Below are 18,901 nucleotides of genomic sequence, written 5' to 3'. Positions count from 1 at the left end.
TACCATTAGAAACGATAAAATTGAACGAGGCTCAGCCTCTTTCCGGTGGTTTGAACATACCTTGGATTCTTCCTCGTCTTCGCGAAATACTTCCGACGGCCCATCCGGTTCAATAACAGCATCCTTGGGATCGGCGGAGCCATTCATTCGGTGCTCGGCTTGGCAGAACTGCCACGGTGGATGAAGGCGATAAATAGAGAAAATGGATAAGCAAAAACAATATAAAACCCCAGACCACATTCAAGGCACGCCTTCAACAACCGGGTATCTGTCTCTGGGTGGTGTGGTTGCGTGTTGATAGGATGGTGAGCTATTTTCTCTAGAAGACATAAGATCGTCGCGCATAGTGGGTCAATTTGATGGATTTCTTTTACAAATTGTTAAGTTTTTCGAAGGTGGGACGAATTGGGAACTAATCGGGAGGAGTTCAATCTAATAGACTAGTTAACTACAGTTCCCCCACGTTGCGTTGCGTTTGTAACGGAGTAATTCATAGGTTGCATACTGTCAAGTATCTACTTTAACGATCTTATTCTGATTGCTCAAGGATAACTATTCGGAAGTGGATAGTTCTCCAATCAATGTTCAGAATAGGAAAAGCATGACAGTTACCATTGCCGGTTACGCCTATCTTCTCCGTTACAAGGAAAGGAAGGATATTGTTTATGTAAAATCTACTTAACTGGAGGCCAGCGACTCATCGACGCCCCCATAGATGCTACGTAGTTGCTAATGTGTTATTTTGGTGGAGTTTGGAAATAAACCGACTATACTAAATACTGTTGATTTATATATACAATACTAATTTTTGGCCGAATGTCAGAAATAACCAAAATGCAGAACATGCTTCAAGTTCATCGAACATCCATTTTAAAAAATCACATATATAAAGGTTTGGCACAGTCTGCTTTATAGCCTATTAGGTATCAGTTTTCATATTGGCGGTGACCCATCATAAATGACGTTTGCGTACTTTTTAATGTGGCTTCGTCGGATTACCGAGAGTCAAAATTGGCATTGCATTGGGATTACAGAATGTTGAAATATCGAAGGGATACTGTACATTAGACTGAGGCAATATTTGGAATGTTCGCTCAACAGTGCTTAAACGTTTCCAAATCGGGTCCTTATTTGCCTAACAAAATTTGAACTCGTTTGTTTACAAAACCATTTGAATTATGTATGGCAATTACTATGGGAAATCCAAACTGTTTGTTCATTTGCTTCTACACAGATAAAAATTCTGAATTTTGATTGTGATGTAAACATTCATTCACGTTGACTTGTATTTCATTTCACGCAGCCGAGCAACTTGCAAACAATGTTGTTTACAAAGATGGGCTTTTGTATACAATATTTGTAACATTGCATGAAATGTGTTAGAAATTTACATGATACATAATGTAAACGTATATGATATGTGACACTCCATTTATGTGCATCATATTGAACAGAAATGTACACTATTTTTTTTTTAATTTTGTAGAGTAAATGTAGTAATCGAACCTCCCTTAGCTCAGTCAGTAAAGGCACAGCTATAAAGCAAGACCATGCTGGAGGTGGCTGGGTTCGATTCCCAGTGTGGTCTAGGAACTTTTCGGGTTGGAAATTTTCTCGATTTTTCTGGGCATAGAGTATGATGGAACATGGCACACAATTATACAAATGCATAAATGGCAAAGGCATCGAATGCTCTCAATTTATAACTGTGGAAGGCAACTTGTTGTCTTGTGTATAAATATAGGCGATAACTAGTTTTAATAGTCTTCGTTAGACTAGTTTTTAAAGAAATGTAAAACAATGTAGTTTGAAAAAAAAAACTATTTTTTTAAGAGGCACCCTAATAAAATACAGAAAAATAACCCTAATGGTCAAACGAAGCGTTACGGTATCTTGAAAAAAGATGGTTGAAAATAGTTTTTGAAGAAACATTGATTAGGGTGGTCCTGATTTAAAATTTAAATTTCTTATTTGGTTTCATTATTCAGCGTATTTTAATAAAAATAAAAATGCAAGCAATACTTTATCATGTCTACGGTAGCTCTTCATTTAACCGTGGTAAAGCTATTTTTGCAATTTCTTACGGTGCCTCTAAAAATATCAATTTTGTTATTCTATCTTTTTTGTTTTACATTTTCTCTTTAAGGCGTTTATGAGTTGAGTTACTAGTACTTTCCGAATTAATTAAAGCTTATTTACTTCAGATTAAAACTAATTATTCTCGTAGTATTAAACTTAAATGTTGTGATCTCCGTGACCTTTCAAAAGCCGTATGAAAAATAAAATTATCATTCAAACTGCCTGAGATATTAACATGTTTTTAGGGTAAAATTGGAACCGTGCCAAAATTGAAAGGTTTTATGTTCTTTTATTTAATGTTTGATTTCGTTAATTTTGGACCACCGTGAGTCATCTTTATGATTAAGACGCAATAAACAATAAATATTTTATTAAAATTTGTTATCACAAGGAGCAACAATACATTACTTTCAAAATCCGTTCAATTTTGGCTTGGTACCAAGCTCGAACCCTATTTCAAAAACGAATGGTTTTGTGGTTTTTTAGCCAAAATCGAACGGGTATTTAATTCATCAAAGTTCACTATGGATGAAACATTCATTTCATAGTGAATACTGGTGATTTTTTCAACCCTGGGTACTGCCAGGCATGGAAAATCATTTACATTCATTTACATTCATTTGCCTCCAACTTTTTCCATCAACAGCAGTCCGCAAAACGATGTTTAGAGCTTTAGTAGGTTTTGTTATTAGTGACAACTTTTTTCCATGTCTCAAATCTGTATCTCTTATGTATCACGAATTAGAACGGGCAGAACTTGTTACTGTTTTTCAGTGAATGTAAAATACATTCATTAAAAAACAGTAGTGGCTTCTGTTCGCTCTGGTTCGTCATGCATAAGAGATACGGATTTGATTTGCTAAGAAAAGTTGTAGCTAATAACAAAACCTATAAAAGTTCCATACAGCATTTTGCGGAATTCTGTTAATCCTTTAAATTTGTCGAACCTCTTAACGGAATCCCTTTATGAAGAGCTTTGAGTGGGTTGGTTTATTTCCTTTAAATTCCGTTATAATTGCTTATCTTTTGACAGATACGCGTATTTCGTCTACTACTTGCAGACTTCATCAGTGGTGTTGAGTACTTGGCACTGATGAAGTCTGCAAGTAGTAGACGAAATACGCGTCTCTGTCAAAAGATAAGCAATTATAACGGAATTCTGTTGTTGAAAAATGTTAGGGGCAAATGAATGTAGATGAATGGACGAAATGAATGCAAATGATTTTCTATACCTGGGTACTGCACTTTTTTTTTTGGGGGACCCTACTTTAAAACAGAAAAATAGTTCTAGCATGGTCAAATGAAGAGCTAAAAAAACGATGTCTTTAGCAAAGTAGCTTGGCACATTTTTTCTACAACTTTGCTGAAGGATGTAACCATCTATAACTTAACACAAAAAAGTAAGATTCCAGATTTAATTTAAAATGAGGGCCACCCTACTTATCACTTTCATAAAAAGAAGGTTCGTTTAATAATAAACAACTTCTAAGCAGTGCGTTAAACAGTCAGGTTCAATGAGTCATTTTAATATGAATATGAACAGTAGACTGATGCAAAATTTGACTTTTTCGCTCCACAGTGCTTAAATGGTTTCAAATCGGATCCTGATTAGCCTCCCAGAGTTACAACTCATTTGGTTAGGAACAGACTTCGCACAAGCCATTTGAAGTTTACATGTAAATTACTATGGGAAATCTCAACTTTTTGTTCATTGCCTTCTAGTCTTTTTCCATATTGAGCTGCGAAACAGTTCGATAGCCATTCTTATAGAAAATTTTCTCTGCTACAACTTTGCTAAAGATCGTTTCTATGTAAAACGAGACAGGAAAAAGTTATTAATTATTTAAGAGATTGGTAAACTTATGACATGATCAAGCAGCTGCTCTGTAGGCAACACTGTATTTTGCAGTGTGACATAGTAGCCATGATTTTTGTGTCCCTTTCAACGCCCCAGAAACACCAATGTTGCCTGCTGAGCAGTTGATTGAGCATGATAATAAGACATCAGCGCATTGAACCACTGATAACTTTCGATCCTTGCATTTAATCAAAAAGTGGTCTTGAGCAAAGTTGTAACTGGAAAAATTTCCTACAAGTACAATTGAAAGCTTTTGAAGCAGACCGATATGGTGAATTATTAGATAGACATGAACAAAAATCTTGGTTTTACCATAGTAATACCCATACAAACTTCAAATGGTTTGTGCCATCTCAGTTTCTCACTAAATGGTTTCAAATTTTGAGAGGTTAGTCAGGATCCGATTTGGAATCGTTTAAGTATTGTGGAGCGAAAATTTCAAATTTTGCATCACTCTAATGAACAGTCATCCGCTTCATCATTCACGTCTCGTGAGAGTCTCAATGATTGGTAAGTAAACGAGTCACTGACAGCAGAGCACTCAGTCAGCACGTTTATTCTTCTGTGATGGTACCCAATATGGAAAAATGCCTTAGTTACCAGTTACCTGCAGTGTGAGCGAAGGCAAGTGGTGTGAGTCGCCTGTTCGTGAGTGATTGAATGTTTTTTTTGCTCTTTCATTGGCTTGTCCTTTATGTCCTTGACGCTATTATTTTCAAACTAATTTAACTGTCAAAACCGAATATTTTTTTTTGTTACGAGAAGAAAATAGAGGAATGTTTTGAATTTTCTAGTAAAAACCAATCGTTTACGTTTACATAAATCACTTCAAAAAATTACCATGATTATGTTTTGTTTTACCACTGCACTTGCCGTATAGTTACAACTTTTCACATGACTCCGCAATTCCAATTGCTATCTAAAAACACAAAAAATCAAACACATCAAATAGGGGAAATGGATGCAATATTGGCCTAAGTGCCCCAAATTTGGGACCATACATAAATTCAGCAATTGACTAAATTTTCAATATCGACCAAAAATATCCATAAGTACCGGTCCAATGACGCGTTCATCTAGATAAAATTGATAAAGCGCAGATTTTGCCCCATAGGCCAACATTAGAGCCATTTCCCCTACTTATATTTGTATCGAGAGAGTCTCGCATTAAATTAGCTTTGTTTATAAATTTGAAATTCATCGTAGCAGTCTGAAAGTGACTGCGATTTGTCTTCGCCAGACTCAGAATGAACTTAAATATCGAAAAGTCACAAACTATTTATTTATTTATTTGTCGTCAATCAGTGTAGACCGTTTTACAATAGTGCTGTTGCCTTACATGCTATTTTAAAACATACGTTTTATTTTAAATTGTCAGTAAATGTAGACTGCATATACAAATATCTAAAAAATAAAAATTGTTTTAAACTTAACGAGATGAAATCCTAGCAGTTAATGTTCTCCTTACTGTATATTTAGACATCGTTATATTTATCTATACCCTCACAAAAATTATTATACACTCTCATCATTCTATTGATTGGTCAATTTTTACCATAATTCGTTCTTTGAGGTGACAGTTGAAATACATTTCGAGTTCTTAACTTGCGTGATGGTACGTAAAAATTTAAGCTTGCTAATATTTTTTCTGAATTTACGCGTTGTGAGATAATATCATTAATAAAGGAAATCATGGAAATTTCTCTTCGTTTCTTTCGTTTCTTAAGTGTTTCAATGTTATCAACATGCAACTGGACTCATAAGAAGGAAGGGGAAAAGAGGTCCAGCCTAGTTTCCTAAGAGCAAATAACAAAAACTGTTTTTGAACTGATTCTATACGATTTATATAAGTTTCATGGTATGGAGCCCAAACCACACTGCAATATTCGAGAATTGATCTCACGTAAGCTATTTAAAGTGTTTTGATGGTATATGGGTCTTTAAATAATAACTAAATCTTTTTATGAATCCCAACATATTATTTGCTTTGTGAATTGAAATATGAAAAAATGCCATTCACATGATCTACAAATGTCAACTTCGAGTCAAGAATTACTCCTAAGTCCCTAATTTTATCGCACCTTACAACCAGCTGGTTTCCTAGAGTACATGTAAAATCTAGAGTAGTGTGTTTTCTTGAACAAGATATAATATTGCATTTTTTAACATTAATGTCCAGCAGACTTTTAACTCACCAATTGTAGAAATCATCAAGAAAATTTTGAAAATGTAATGCAAATTATTAAAGATTTCCATGTACAGTTTCATATCGTCAGCATATATGAGCACATTTAAACGATTTAACACAAACTTCACGTCATCCACAAATAAAATAAATAATAAAGGACCTAAATGAGATCCCTGTAGAACTCCCGAGGTAACATTAACTGGCGAGGACATTTTTCCTTTAAAGTGGACCATATGTATTCTTTCTGTCAAGTATGATTCAATCCATTTTAAAAGTGTACTTGTCATACCTAAACGTTTTAATTTAAAAAGAAGTAAGGGAATGTCTACTCTGTCAAAGGCCTTACTAAAGTCAGTGTATAAGATTTCAACGGTATTACCTCTATCTATTGCCTCAATAGAAAAGTTTACAAATTTCAACAGATTAGTAGACGTTGACCGACCTTTAAAAAAAACATGTTGATTATTTTAAATGCGATGCTTAACCTGGATAAATATTTTCTGGTTAAAAATTGCTTCAAACATTTTAGGAATGCATGACTTAATTGCAATACCTCTATAGTTTTTAATGTCTGGCCGTTTGCCAGATTTATATATTGGGACTAAAAACGATTTCTTCCAAATTTTTGGAAAATCACCTGTTTTGAGAGATAAATTGTAAAGCCAAAACAATGGTTTAACAAAACTAGTTGCTATTTATTTAAATAAAAATTGAGGTATTTCATCAGGACCAGGTCCTTTGCCGGCATCGAGACTTTCAAGAGTCATAAAAATTTATTTAACAGTGATATTATTAACTGATACGTCATTTTCCCCTTCATGTAGGTAAGAAAAATCGAGAGCATTACTGGATTTCTTATATGTGTTTTGGAAAAAACGAGCAAATATGTTACAAATATCCTCACTATCAGTGCTATCACACTCTTCGAACTGCATGCGTGATGAGAATGTATATGACTTAATTTTTTCGTTCGAAAAGTTAAAGAACGTTTTGGGATCAGATTTTATATTGTTCTCTACTCTTGAATTGTAATTCTCATATGCTGACGATATTTCTGTCTCAAGTGCTCCGCAAATGTCAACGTATTTTTCTAAATTTTGTGACGTTTTAAACTTTTTATACGACTTGTGTGCGTTTTGCTTCTTGTTTTTAATATTTCTGATTTCTTGTGTATACCACACAGGATATTTGGCGCTGTTCATTATTCTCTTTAGTCTTTTACGAACGAATACTTCAATGATATTGAATAAGGTAGTATAAAATATGTCAACAGCCTTGTCCAGGTCGTTTTCATCTTTTGAAAGGTTTTGCCAATTTATGTTATTCAGTCTGCTGTGAAATTCAGGAACATTTGCATTTTTAAAATCATAAACTAATTAAAAAATAACATTGTTTGTAATTAAGAACACATCAAAGTGATCTTAAAATAGGCGAAATGGTCCTTAAATTAAAACAAATGACCTTTAAATCGCCAAAATTACCAAGAATCGACAAAGACCGAAACGGATTTTAAAATATTAAAATGTGCTTAAAATCGCAAAGTTGATGGAAAATCGATAACATGTTCCAAAAAAACGCCAAAATCAATTTATTATAATTACTTAGAAACGTCAGAATAGCTAAAAATCACCAAAATGAGTATACATATATCAAAGAGGTGGACGCCAAAATGATCTTATATTGATAAAATAGCCCAAAAATGAAATGATTAATCAGAACTGTATAAAAATAGCTATTGATCAGTTCACGAAGATTTGCCGCATCCTCCTCTTACCGTTAAATTATGACACTTTTAGGTGGTTTGTTTTGGCTCCCATTCGTTGCCATCTCTTTTACTGAGTGACAAAATGATTGGGGGCAAAAACTGAGATTACGGTATTGTCTACTGTGTAGAGCCAAAACGGTTTAAACCCTCCACACACCCTTCACTAGCCTCCAATTGAATAATCTTAAATTCATCAAAATTATTTTAACGAAGCCAAACTGTCCCACTGCGATAAAATAGCCAACGGCTGAAAGTATCTTAAATAAAGAAAACCAACCAACCAAACTGGCCCTAAGAACACCAAATATGGCCTTTGATACATTCTACCGTGACGTTGCAACGCTGGTGCCTATTTTTTCAGTTGTTTAGACTTAATCGGAAAAAATGCAAAGTGCAAAAAATGCAAAATTATTGCAGATTTGGGAATTGGGTTGAATTTCGTTTAAGAAGTGATCGATAGTATTTTTATTTGAATAGTTCAACGTTGTAACGTCATGCAACAAATCCGCTCACCAAAACGGTTTGATTTACTCAAACAAACTATTGATCAGTTCTTATTCTATTTCAAAACACTTTCCAAATCTGCTTGGCAATGTTTTCCAGTTATATTGAAACAACTGATTAAAAAGGCACCACCGCTGTAACGTCACGATATAATGTGAGATGGTTGGTAATGTATTAAAAAATGTTTAGAAAGCAATGAATGGGGGGGGGGGGGGTAAGTCTGCTAACATGAAGTTTATTATACTGCACAGAAGTTTTGAATACGTAACAAAACATTCATCTTGTGGGGGAGAGGTAGCTCATCGATTCTTCCGGTTCGCCTCCTAGCATCGTGCTATAAGGTACCAGGCGATAACCAGGGTAGTTGATCGATAGCTCGATGACGTCATTTCGTTGGCGTCTGCAATGGGAAATTCTCATAGCAGGCGTTGACGATGGGACGTTGTCGAGTTGTTGAATAGCAACTATCGTGGTAACTCACCGATTACCTGTCGATCTGCCAAATTTGGAAAGACGTCTGCATTGAATTGTCTCATATAATAATATTCCACCCACTATATCACAAGACATTGCGAGTAGCTGAGTGGAATAGAGATAAGTTAAGCATTGGGTACAGGACCAAGTCTCCCCTGGGTGGTGCCAAAAGATGAGCGCAATAGAATCATCAAGTTGCCATAAGGCACGGAATGAGACTATTGCATGGCTGGGTAGTCAAAGTCTTCCATTCGTTAGTCATTTCAGGTGGATTAGAACAGGTTTAGGTGGGCGTTTGCCAGATTTGGATTTTTCAGATGTAATCCTGGATAGGACCCTGTTATTGAACGTCGCGTGAAAGTGGAACTTAATGAAGGCCTAAGTACTTTTTCGTAGTTTTTAGTTTTCGGATTTGAAAGATCGTCGGTTACAGTGGCCTGCTAACTGAGCAGAAAAACGCGGTCCCAGGTCCTTACATATCAAAGAGATTTATGGTAAAATCGCTTGTGTATCGTGTATTTTGCGAAACTCGTTGTTGTCGTTGGTTCCGGGTTTGAATGGATACACAAATTTGAGCAACGGTATTATGTGATATGAGGGGCTCGGTGGCCTTAGAGCAACCGTTTTTGCTTACTGAGCAGAACATCATGAGTCTAATCTCAGGCCCATCCGCATTCAAGATTCGTCAATCGTTTTATTTGTTAATATGACTACATGGTAATAACAGCAACTCGGTGATTAAAAAGGTGCTCGTCTGCCTAGTGGCAAACGTTTTTGCTTACTGAGCAGAAGACCGTGGGTTTAGTCCCAAGCTCCTTCGCGTTATATGATCGTTAGGACATCAATTCAGCTTATCGTTTACCAAAACGAACCCTGCTGCAAACCCAACCCTCTTATCCAACATCCCAGTGATTCCTCGTGGAAGTGCAGAGGTGTTCTCGGCTTCCATCAAAGCGAGTGTCATGTCAACACAATCTTCCCATTCCTTTCTTGACCTGTGTTCGGGCGCGGCCGGCGCTGGTATTGCCTAATTTAAGATCACCTGTTTTTACACATTGAGGATGATTGCTAGTCCCAAGCATCGTCTATTGGTTCTCTGTGTAATTACAGCTGATCTGGCAGTAACAGAGTAGCAACCGTGGGCGGTCAATCAAGCTCAAGCTCAAGCTCAAGCGTAACAAAACATTCATCTTGTAGACATTCTAAAGTGAATCATGGTGAGATAAAAGTGGACTGTTTATAAAAACACAATTAAGCCTAAATTATTTGAAAAATTCTTATAAAACACATGTTGATAATTAAAAAAAAAACGAACTTTTCTTCATAGTTATGAGCTTTTAGAAGAAGTTTCTTAGAAAATATGGACTAAATTATCACTAGAAATAATAGGTCCAAACATGATTCATTTTTGGATAGGTTCAACCAAAATGCATTACCCTAATCTGTTTGAAGGGACCGGGAAAACCAGAGAAAAAATGGTCTCATATCAAGATATGGAACATCGAGACTTTGAGAGTTCTTCTTCCTGGTTTTTGATACTTCTAAAGTGAGTGTTCTTGGAATGTTTCCATAGTTTATATTCGACAGCTCTCCGTGGCAACCAAGGTTTGCATTTTTATATTATGTGGTAATGATACTCTATGCCCCGGCAAGTCGAGAAAATTTCCAGTCAAAACATTCGAACCCGCTGCCTCTGGCTTGGTAATACCATGCCTTATCTGAACAAGATTATCCGAGGCCCCTAATATTAATATTTTAGTTGACTTAAATCTGATATTTTTTTTCCATAATTAAAAAAAAAACTATACATAATTGTTGATCACATTTTGTAAGCATCAGTTTTAATTTTCATTTTGATCTGCCAGTGTCTCACCATGCACTAGTGCAATCACTCACACCCGTAGGCGACAGATAAATTCAGCGTCATCTTAGCGCTTCTCACTGGATTCGATGTTGGTTGCCTTGGTAGGTATAGGTAGGTACCAAAAGCGTAAAATATTAGTCCGTATCTCGCTCCCCCTGACAACGAATGTTGAGAGTAAATATTTTCCACCTCACTAGTGCCGTCTCGAGCAGAGGAGCTATGGGCGCTGCTAGGCTAGGGCTGCTTCACGTTGATTGTGTTGCTGAGAAATTTATGGATGCAAAAAGCTTTATACACTTTTACCCAACAGGAAGGATGCTTCTTTTTCTACTTGTTCTTATCTTACTTTGAACTTTTTTTCCCCTACAAAGTTTCAGTCGCTTCATATGGACCAGGAACAGTTGACGAGATGTGATGTGTATGCAGTTTGGCCGGGTACTCAAGGACTCTGAAGACTCTTGGCTTGCCACCCGTCTGCTCGGATCTCTTTCGTCCTTTAATATATGTATACAGCGAGCCGCTAGCATTCAGCCTGGTTGGTCTCTGTGTCAAGTTTTAACCATATTAAAGCAGAGACGAGCTGTGCGGGAGGATAATTTTTTATTCATTTAGGGAAATTTATGATATTACCTGGGAGAGATGGTTTCTCTTCCTTCGTTCAAGGAAATATTAATCAAAGCAATTGCCTCGGCACGAACATGGCAGGTGAAGTTCTTTCCTGATTCGAATCATGTTGGGAATCTGGGAATCTGGGAATCTCTCTTCCTAGAATATCCTATAAATAACTTCGAATGATAAATGTTGGGAAAATCCGATTTAGTTTATCGCCACAAAGAAAGCTTTTTCGACTGAAATACGAGTCGTTTCTTGGTTTCGGTTGTGATAAAGCTTCGCCAAGAAAATAACCTGGCTTCCAATCATGACTGGCACATGTTCAACCGAATGTATAAAAGAAGAATAATTAATCCTTTTCTCATCACACGGCCGAAGGAGTATATGAGGCAGAACAAAAAATTTAGGCTGTTAGTGATGCGTAGGTTTACTTTTTGCAGCTTTCTCAGAAACAGCCCAACAAGAAAAGCTCGAAGATTGATTTGCTGCCGAACGAAAACCGGAAGCGAGGGAAAAACAATCAAGGACTGTTTTCTGTTTTTCCTTCCGTCTGCTGTGTATCTCCTGAAGGCGACGATGATTGAGTGTAGAAATGATCAAATAAATTCAATCAGGGAATAGTTGTTCTTGGCTCTGCATCTGGCTTTATTTCTTTGTTTTTGTTATTAGCATTTGTGACGAAAACGCAAGGATACGAAAATAGCCCAGGAAGTCAGAAGGACAGGACACAGTTGAATGCCCGGTTGATGGTGATTAAATAGACGATTCCATTATTCAATTGAGCTAACATTTTCGGCTTGTATTTTTAACCATTCAGTTGTAATTACAGGGGTTGTACTTGGAAAAATTCTCCATTCTGAGTGAAGTTAGGTTACGTTTTCTTTTTTAGGGAGGCGTTCACCTCTGATTCTGGCTGAAGTACTACTTGTTCAATTTGATTTTCAAACAAGTTGTCTTTTAACTGTTCTTACTCTTCCATTAGTCATGGAACAAATTTCAAATACGAGACTTACAAATAAGAACTCCAATATCGCTAGAAAAGAAACATATCTAGAAAAGAAGCGAATTATAGATATCAGTTCGTATTGATTAAATATCGATGATAGCCTGAGCCAAGTGCTGGTTATAATGTTTAAGTTTTTTTTGATTTTGTCGCTAAAAAGACCTTGGTGAAAGGTCTAAGCATTTATAAAGTGATACGGAACATCACAATGGAATCAGGATTCATGTAATACCTATTTGGATTGATGAGAGGGCGCGTATTTTGAAAGGTCTCAAAACGCTTTGACTGATGTGGAACATCACAAATGAATGAAGCTTCTTGTGAGAAGAGCAAGTATGTATGATTTACTGTATCAAACACGAATACCTCATTACTTTTCGATAGTAATGAGGTACTACGACATGTACTAAAAACAAAGGACGCGGATATATCACAAAAGATCAATGTATTGGTCACAGTGATTATGACCCTAACAAAGGGAAAAAAATGTGTCAAACAAATGCTTTGCAACCTCTTCTTGTGGCTTACAAATTCAAAATATGATCATAACATCTAATGATTTCATAATTCTCAAAATGAGAATTAGCAACCTTGACTCCAGCCCCAATTCACATTCAAATTTATTTTAGTTTTTGCCTGTTTAGCACATTTTTTTCCTCACCTGTTTAGTACATTTAATTTAGTTCATGTGACTACCTTGAGCCACACTATGTTTATCCATGAATTTAGCTAACCAGATTCTCCCTTCACAATTCCATAAGTACACATTTTTCATGCAAACCCATATCATTAGGCGTCGCGTGTTCGGAACTTTCCAAGTTCCACGACTCAATATAATTCTCAAGCCAAGCCTTGTTTCCTTGTATCAAGCATCATGTAAGCCTCTTTAAAACTCCCCCCAGGGTTTTTGGAACGTCCATCGAATGCGATAGAAAACAAAACCGAAATCCATGGAGGCAACTAACTTTTCCTCGGTATCACATATCGATACATCAACTACTTGACATGGGGTGGACGATGGACGGAGGAGCTTGTGAAAAACACGGTGGGAAACAAACTTCCGACAAATGTCCCAGTTGCGTGTTTCTAAAAGCGATGTCGAGCAATGTGCTGCGGTGGGTGCATGTGTCCAGCAGAGTTATGGGCACCTCTATTCAAGTTAAACTGGATAATCCACATCCATCCCCATTGGAAAACACATGCTTTATAGCCTCTCAGAGATAGGAGGGACGATAAAATATATATTGTTTCTGGAAAAGCTCTGGCATGCAGCATTTTCTGCCTGGTGTATGGGTGTGTACAAACCAATATAGCTAAATAATTGCATCCCCAGGAACTTATTGCACTTAAAACCTAATGCACTTCACTTAGGGTGTTATATTGCAGGCAGTGATGTATCAATTCTATCAACAGCAAGTATTTGGAAGGATTTTCAGAGAACTAACTTCAAACCTGGTGGGATGCAAAGAAATCTAAAATCGAAACATGACTGTATTCCCATATGCAACATGCAAACCTGTTACGAGTGGTTTGCAGCCAACTGCCAAAAGCCAGGAAGCTGACTCCCGTCGTCAGATGTGCCTGTTCCTAACCCGTAGAATCAAAATTAGGATCGGTAGGTGAAGAGGCTGAAGCAATTTCGCCAATCAGCGCGTGCTTGTTATCACGGTAGGTGAAATCGACTCAATTTACCGGAGAATCTGTTGCAAGCGCTTCTATCTTATCGAAAACGATTTGCGATTCCGGTGCTTTTGGTCTCCGTCAGCCTGTCTACCTACTGGAAACCGTCAAGCTGCGGGAGCTTCATCTTGAAGGAAGAGTTCCGTCGTTGTTGTTGTGCAATTGGTAAGGTTGTGATGGGAACATGAAATCGAATTACGTTCAGCAAATTTACCAAACAACTCTTCAACACTGAAGTCGTGTGAAGCGCCGGTAGGCAGAGTTTCGGAACGCGAATCAATCACGACGGGGTGTGTGTGGAAAATAAGCGATTGGAACCCGTCAGGGAAGAATAGAGACAAGGGTTAAGGGTAAAGGGAAGAGAAGACTCGGTTGATTGGCAATTGCAAACCATGAAGAATTAGGGTTTCTGCACACGAGAGAACATTTTTATTATTTTGACTCAGAGATAAAATCCGACACGAAATGTGCTCAACAATACGACTGTTTATGGGAACATGCATAAATGCATAAGTGACGCAGTATTTGAAGGGGGGGTTGTATTTCAGGAGCTAGAACCGGTCATGCATAAAACATGGCAAACTACGCTACGAGGGGGTGTCTACAGTTGGTCAATAATGTGCTACGTCATTATTGGATGTTCCCTATGATGTGATTATTTGATCACATGCCATTCAATAACGATTTTATCGTCTCGCTTAGGAAATACCAATGATGATGTTGTGATGGAGAGTGCTTGTTTGGAATAGGAAATGGTACGATATTAAGTTCTTAAAAATGCCTTCAACCAAAACGGCTCCTCCTAATCTCATTGATCGTAAATGTTTGTGTGAATTCATCATCCTACCGTTCAGTTTTCAGCAGAACATGGCTCCCATAATAGACATCTATTAACAGTCCATAATATTTTACTCACCGGTTTCAGTACTTTGGTGATGAAATACGTCTTCAGACCCGCTATCCGCAGCGCTTCCTCGCGCTTTTCACCGAACGCTGGTTCCACCTCGAATTCCCCATTCAGGAAGCTCAACGTTTTTTCCGACAGATGGACTCGGCTGTTTGATGGCCAAATTTAGGTGAGGGTGTAGGCGTGAAGTAGGGTGGTTTCGGTTTTAGTTCCCACATCGTCACCCGAAATGTGTGCGTGGGATCATAAATGGTTTTCCGTCGACACGTGTGTGGTGATTCGCCCGTTGATTTGGGTGGGATTTATGAAATGGGATGGAAAAAAAAAGCAAATCATCATTTTTTTCATATTTGGTATAGAAAAAAGGCTAATATGAGTTAATTTCAAATAAGAATTCTATTTAGTCACCTCCTTTCATAGGTTTTACACATAATTTACGAAAAACTCATGTTGATCTGGGTGCTAGGACTCCCTTTGTAGTGATTGAATTTGATAGTCGAACAGGGGAACAAGTGATGACTGTGAATTGCAACGTTGAGGAAATTTACTGGAACTATAACCACTGGTTCTGGTATTGAATTTCAAATTCCGATGTCTTCCAGTCTTCTTGTTTTTGCTGAATATCGGTTTTTACTGCCAAGATTCGTACAGTCGAGTGCTCGACAGTGATCGCGACACATAATGAACGATTGCTGATAATCTCAGTTTGGAACAAATGACAGCTGGTGTGTTTTGCTGAAAATCATGGCATAATTTTTCTAAGTGTGTAATCAGAAGTGTCACTTTTCATATACCTCTGGTTTATTCACGAAAGGTTAGTTTCTAAGAGGAAGAGGAGACAACTGCCTTCTTTTTGTCTGTGACGACCGTGCAAAAACTATTTCGTTATGAGCGACGCAGTCGACTATCAAAATACAAGAAAATAGATTCCCTGTTCTCGTGTTTCTATATATTCACCCTACCAATCAGATGCTGGTTCGCGTTTGACAGAAAATTGGTTAAAAAAAGGCCACCTATTGTCTCTTCTTCCTCTTAGGTTAATTAGGGTGCTTATATTTTACATTGTTAAATTGGTTGGATTTAAAATATTACATCCGGGGAAATTTGAATTATTCTCTGAAAAGCGAAAATCAAGACTATTTTAAAACCAACCGATTTAGGAATGTGATGCTTCGTTTAAAAAAAAAGGTGTCAGATTTCTTTTAGGCCACTCTCCAGTTTGATTCATAACTCCAAAATATAAGTCTGTGCAAAAAATGGTAAAGATTTATAGGGGTTTAGATTGGGGATGTGGATTGTTCAATAATATTGTGGATTCAATCCCATATTTTGGATTCTATGGATCAATTTCATTAGTTTATATTTCATTGTTGAACATTCTATGGATCATTCCCAATATGTTTATGAGTACAATTTCAATTTCAATACGCATTCCTATAAAAATTTAGCGGTACATTTTTAAAATTGTGTTGCTAAATTTTACATAAAATATGGATCATAGTGATATTTTTGATGCATCATTCTCACTTTTTTAGGGATTTTCACCGGGGTTTTAAATTATCATTTAGGTGTTTTTTAATGAATATTTTTCAATTTTTTATGGGTTGTTTCAGCAATTTCAGAGGTGCATACTTAGGGCTGCCACTAAGATCAAATGATTACATAATAACTACACACTTAGAAATACCTAATCTTACACGTGACGGAATCCATCTTTGACATAAAGGATGAGACGAAAAACAAACATGTCATGTAAAATTAAGTGCTCCGAGACTGAAAAGTTCAAAAGTACGTTTGATTGAGCTGAATTTCGTGTCTATTATGACTCAATTTTATTTCAAAATTGACGCTCGTATATGTCAGTCTCATAGCATCTAAATTTACATCAATTTTTCTAAGTATGTATTCTATATGGCCAAGGTTATAATATCATAATAGCTTAAGGTATTCCATATTAAAATTATTAACAAAATGCTACTTTACCATTGATGGAATCACCTCGGATATCACACAATATCAACATTGGAATCGAAAAAAAAAATCACGACAGTAATGACCCGATTTTATCAGCCTCTCTGCGCATCAAATATTTTTAATTTCACATGTCCGTAATTAGAAATCTGTCAAATTCATCTTCAAATATTATGTAATATTTTCGAAAAGGGGGCTGAAAAAAATCACGGCACATAAAATGTATTTATAATGACTACAAATGATCATCATTTAAAAATGTTTGGTTCATCGTGTCCCAAAAAAATTTAGTTTATTGAAAAGAAAGCATTTTTCTACAATAGCTCTAACTTCTTACACACTCAACCAAATAAATCCAATACTTCACCGATAATAGATACATATTTGATGAACCAGTAGCTAAGAAATCAGAAATCTATCTTTTTAAATTGTGCTTGTACAGCTGATTTCCTTAAATATCAGCAAATCCACGTAAAAAAGAACTAACGGAAAAAAATTGCTCTGATTTAACTCAAACGTTGTGCATTTGCTACTTATTAAAAAAATATACCCGTATTTTATTACTTCGCCATGCATCTTCGTGAGTTAGAGTGGGTCAAAAAATTGTTATTTTCGATAACACATCGAAATTTAAAAATTCATAATTTTTCAAATACGGGGTCGATTTTCGATCTTTTTTCAGCAAACTAAAGGTTTTAAATTGCGCTGTCTCAATAACACACATCATGACTTTTCTAACATAGCTGAAAGATATGGGTACTACTTTCATATTAAAAATACCGATTGTGCCCTTAGTCAATTTTAATTATTAAAAACACATGATTATTCACTTACTTTGACTCAATGGAGACGCATTGTACTTTAAATTAATAAACATGAGACCCCGATGTGGCATGATGATTTAAAAAAAAAATTCCTCAAAAAACGAAATGAGCTTGAGCTTTGAGTGTGTTGGTTTATTTCCTATAAATTCCGTTGTAGTTGCTTATCTTTTGGCAGATACACGTATTTCGTCTACTACTTGCAGATTTCATCAGTGCCAAGTACCACTTGTGGTGTTGAGTACTTGGCATTGATGAAGTCTGCAAGTAGTAGCCGAAATTTGCGTATCTGTCAAAAATTAAGCAATTATAACGGAATTTAAAGGAAATAAAACAACACAATCAAAGCTCTTCATAAAGGTATTCCGTTAAGAGGTTCGACAAATTTTAAAGATTGAAATGAGCTTTCCAATAAAAATATAAAAAGGGGGTCTTTTTGGTCGCAACATTGCGAAATCCTAAAAAAAAAAAAAAAAACAATTTTACTTCATGTGTTGGTACATTTAAATTTATTTATCCACCCCTTTCTGGTTTTTTTGTAGATAGCGCAATTTAGTTTGCTGAATAAAGATCGACAATCGGCCCAGTAGTTAAAAAGTTATGAATTATTAAGTTGGCCGTATAGTCGAAAATTACAATTTTTCGACCCACTCTAACTCACGAAGGTTCACCCTAATGGCGAAATGAAAAAAACACGGGTACAATGTTTTTTAATAAGGAATAAATGCATGTTTTTTTTTACGTGGAATTGTTGTATAAGGACAGCTGTACGGGCAATTCTTTGCCATACTGTAGGTTAAGGCAATACGGTCGTCATAAGTGTTGGGTTGCTCTGTCACTTTGAATTTTAAGGTTCTACAAAGGGTCATTATTTTGTTTACTTCTTCTTTTTGAAACATTCTTCGATCATCATTTTCTAAATGTATTGGTAAAATTCGTTGGAAGTGCATGTCCCCACGCCAAGACTGCCCATTTTTCATAAATATCAACTGGTCTGGTGAGGAAAACTTAACCATCTCTTTTCTTCCTTCATTTCAATACAACAGCAAATGTGATGTCACACTATCTAGTGGATAAGAATGTAGCAGACAAAACATAAGCACTGCCAGACTGCGCTGTATGCAAGTTTGTTTACACCCCTGAGCGGGAAAGTGTATAACAGGCTACGTGCACTG

General features: G+C 36.4%; 1 protein-coding gene across 4 annotated transcripts in view; it reads right to left on the bottom strand.

The window, feature by feature from the left end:
- Window positions 1-18,901, bottom strand: part of Ac3 (Adenylate cyclase 3) — a 145,336-nt gene that overhangs the window by 27,474 nt on the left and 98,961 nt on the right. For all 4 annotated transcript variants that reach the window (XM_065224423.1, XM_065224427.1, XM_065224426.1 and 1 more), the window contains 2 exons: window positions 14,944-15,082; window positions 61-168 (listed from right to left, as the gene is read on the bottom strand). In XM_065224423.1, coding sequence (XP_065080495.1) covers window positions 61-168; window positions 14,944-15,082 — 247 coding nt within the window. The remainder of the gene's footprint in view (window positions 1-60; window positions 169-14,943; window positions 15,083-18,901) is intronic.

Source organism: Ochlerotatus camptorhynchus, unplaced genomic scaffold (genome assembly GCF_037179485.1).
Source record: "Ochlerotatus camptorhynchus isolate MF236.1 unplaced genomic scaffold, CSIRO-AGI_Acam_v1.1 ptg000211l, whole genome shotgun sequence".
Lineage (NCBI taxonomy): Eukaryota > Metazoa > Arthropoda > Insecta > Diptera > Culicidae > Ochlerotatus > Ochlerotatus camptorhynchus.
This window is presented reverse-complemented; position numbering and strand designations above follow the sequence as displayed.